The sequence below is a fragment of the Pholcus phalangioides genome, unplaced genomic scaffold (assembly GCF_987345545.1).
Source record: "Pholcus phalangioides strain wild (caught in Gottingen) unplaced genomic scaffold, Ppha-v1.0 ptg000015l_1, whole genome shotgun sequence".
Classification (NCBI taxonomy): domain Eukaryota; kingdom Metazoa; phylum Arthropoda; class Arachnida; order Araneae; family Pholcidae; genus Pholcus; species Pholcus phalangioides.
This window is the reverse complement of record NW_028301608.1, coordinates 105,560,754-105,561,991: the sequence shown is the minus strand read 5'-3', so window position 1 is coordinate 105,561,991 and position 1,238 is coordinate 105,560,754. Positions and strand designations below refer to the sequence as shown.

Here is a 1,238-nt window from a genome sequence, read left to right as displayed (position 1 = left end):
GAAATACATCAACTTCAAATATATAGGTGTATGCTTCTGTGGCGCTGCGATCGTCACGAGAAAGCGCGCGCGTCCGTGGAGAAAGAAAAGAATTATTGCTCCTTCTTCCGGCGCTCGACAAGGTTGTAACACCTCTGTGTGAATAAATTTCTCTTTATCTATTTTGTCGTTTTGTGAACCATAGTTTGGTGACCCGGCATCGAACGATAACGATGTCCAATCCATCGGAGCAACCAACGATGCCCAATTCATCAGAGCAACCACCTGCAATGTTCCGAGTCGCTGTCAAAGCCCCACCGTTTTGGGCCAAACAACCTCATCTATGGTTCAAGCAATTGGATTCTCAGTTCCTGGCGAGTGGAATTACCTCCGATGCCACTAAATACCACACAGCCGTTGCAGCCATGGATACGAGTGTTTTGGCACATGTGAGTGACCTCATCATGAATCCACCGGCGGCAAACATGTACGACGCACTAAAAAGACGCCTCCAAGCTGAATTTGCTGAACCAGATGAGCGACGCTTACAACGTTTGATGTATGAAGTCGAGCTGGGCGATCGTCGACCTTCGGCGTTACTCCGAGAAATACGGGATCTGTCCAGTGGCCGTCTCAGCGATGAAATACTTCGAAGTCTATGGATACAACGGTTACCATATCAAGTTCAAGCAATCCTCTCCACAAGTTCAGAAACGTTGGAAAAGTTATCGGAGATGGCAGACAAGATCATCAGCGTCAGCGGCAAAGCAGAAGTACAGAATATTTCACCAAATCTCGATCACCCACAACAACTTGACGTGCAGCAGCTGACTGAAAAAATAGAGACATTGACATTGCAAGTTGACGCGCTACGTCGATCTCGAGAACAACGCGGAAACCCTCAACGTCCTCCCAATCGAAACCGCCACGAAGGTGCAAAATCCATGAGGTTTCGAAACGATCTCTGCTGGTATCACCGTGAATTCGGACCCAACGCCCGTAAGTGTGTGCAACCATGTAGTTTCTATTCGGGAAACGACCAAACCGACAACTAATGGCGACGAGGGAGTCGGTTTCATTCAGCAGTCGCCTTTTCATCGCAGACCCACTAAGCAAGCTTTCGTTTCTCATCGACACTGGTGCGGATATTTCCGTAATACCCCCTTCTGCAGCTGATAGAAACAAACCACAGTCACTACTCACGCTTACCGCGGCAAACGGTTCTACAATAAAAACATACGGAAAGAAAATGATAAAAC

At 47.7% G+C, this 1,238-nt stretch overlaps 1 protein-coding gene across 1 annotated transcript; it reads left to right on the top strand.

Annotated features, from left to right (window-relative positions):
• Nucleotides 1–212: 212 nt before the first annotated feature.
• Nucleotides 213–1,034, top strand: LOC149077267 (uncharacterized). Its single transcript, XM_089242366.1, has one exon. The coding sequence runs from the start codon at nt 213–215 to the stop codon at nt 1,032–1,034; it is 822 nt and encodes a 273-aa protein (XP_089098492.1).
• The last annotated feature ends 204 nt before the right edge of the window (nt 1,035–1,238 follow it).

Bases quoted from the DNA above. Each gene is read 5' to 3' on its own strand.
- LOC149077267 (XM_089242366.1), top strand. From the start codon at position 213: ATGTCCAATCCATCGGAGCAACCAACGATGCCCAATTCATCAGAGCAA.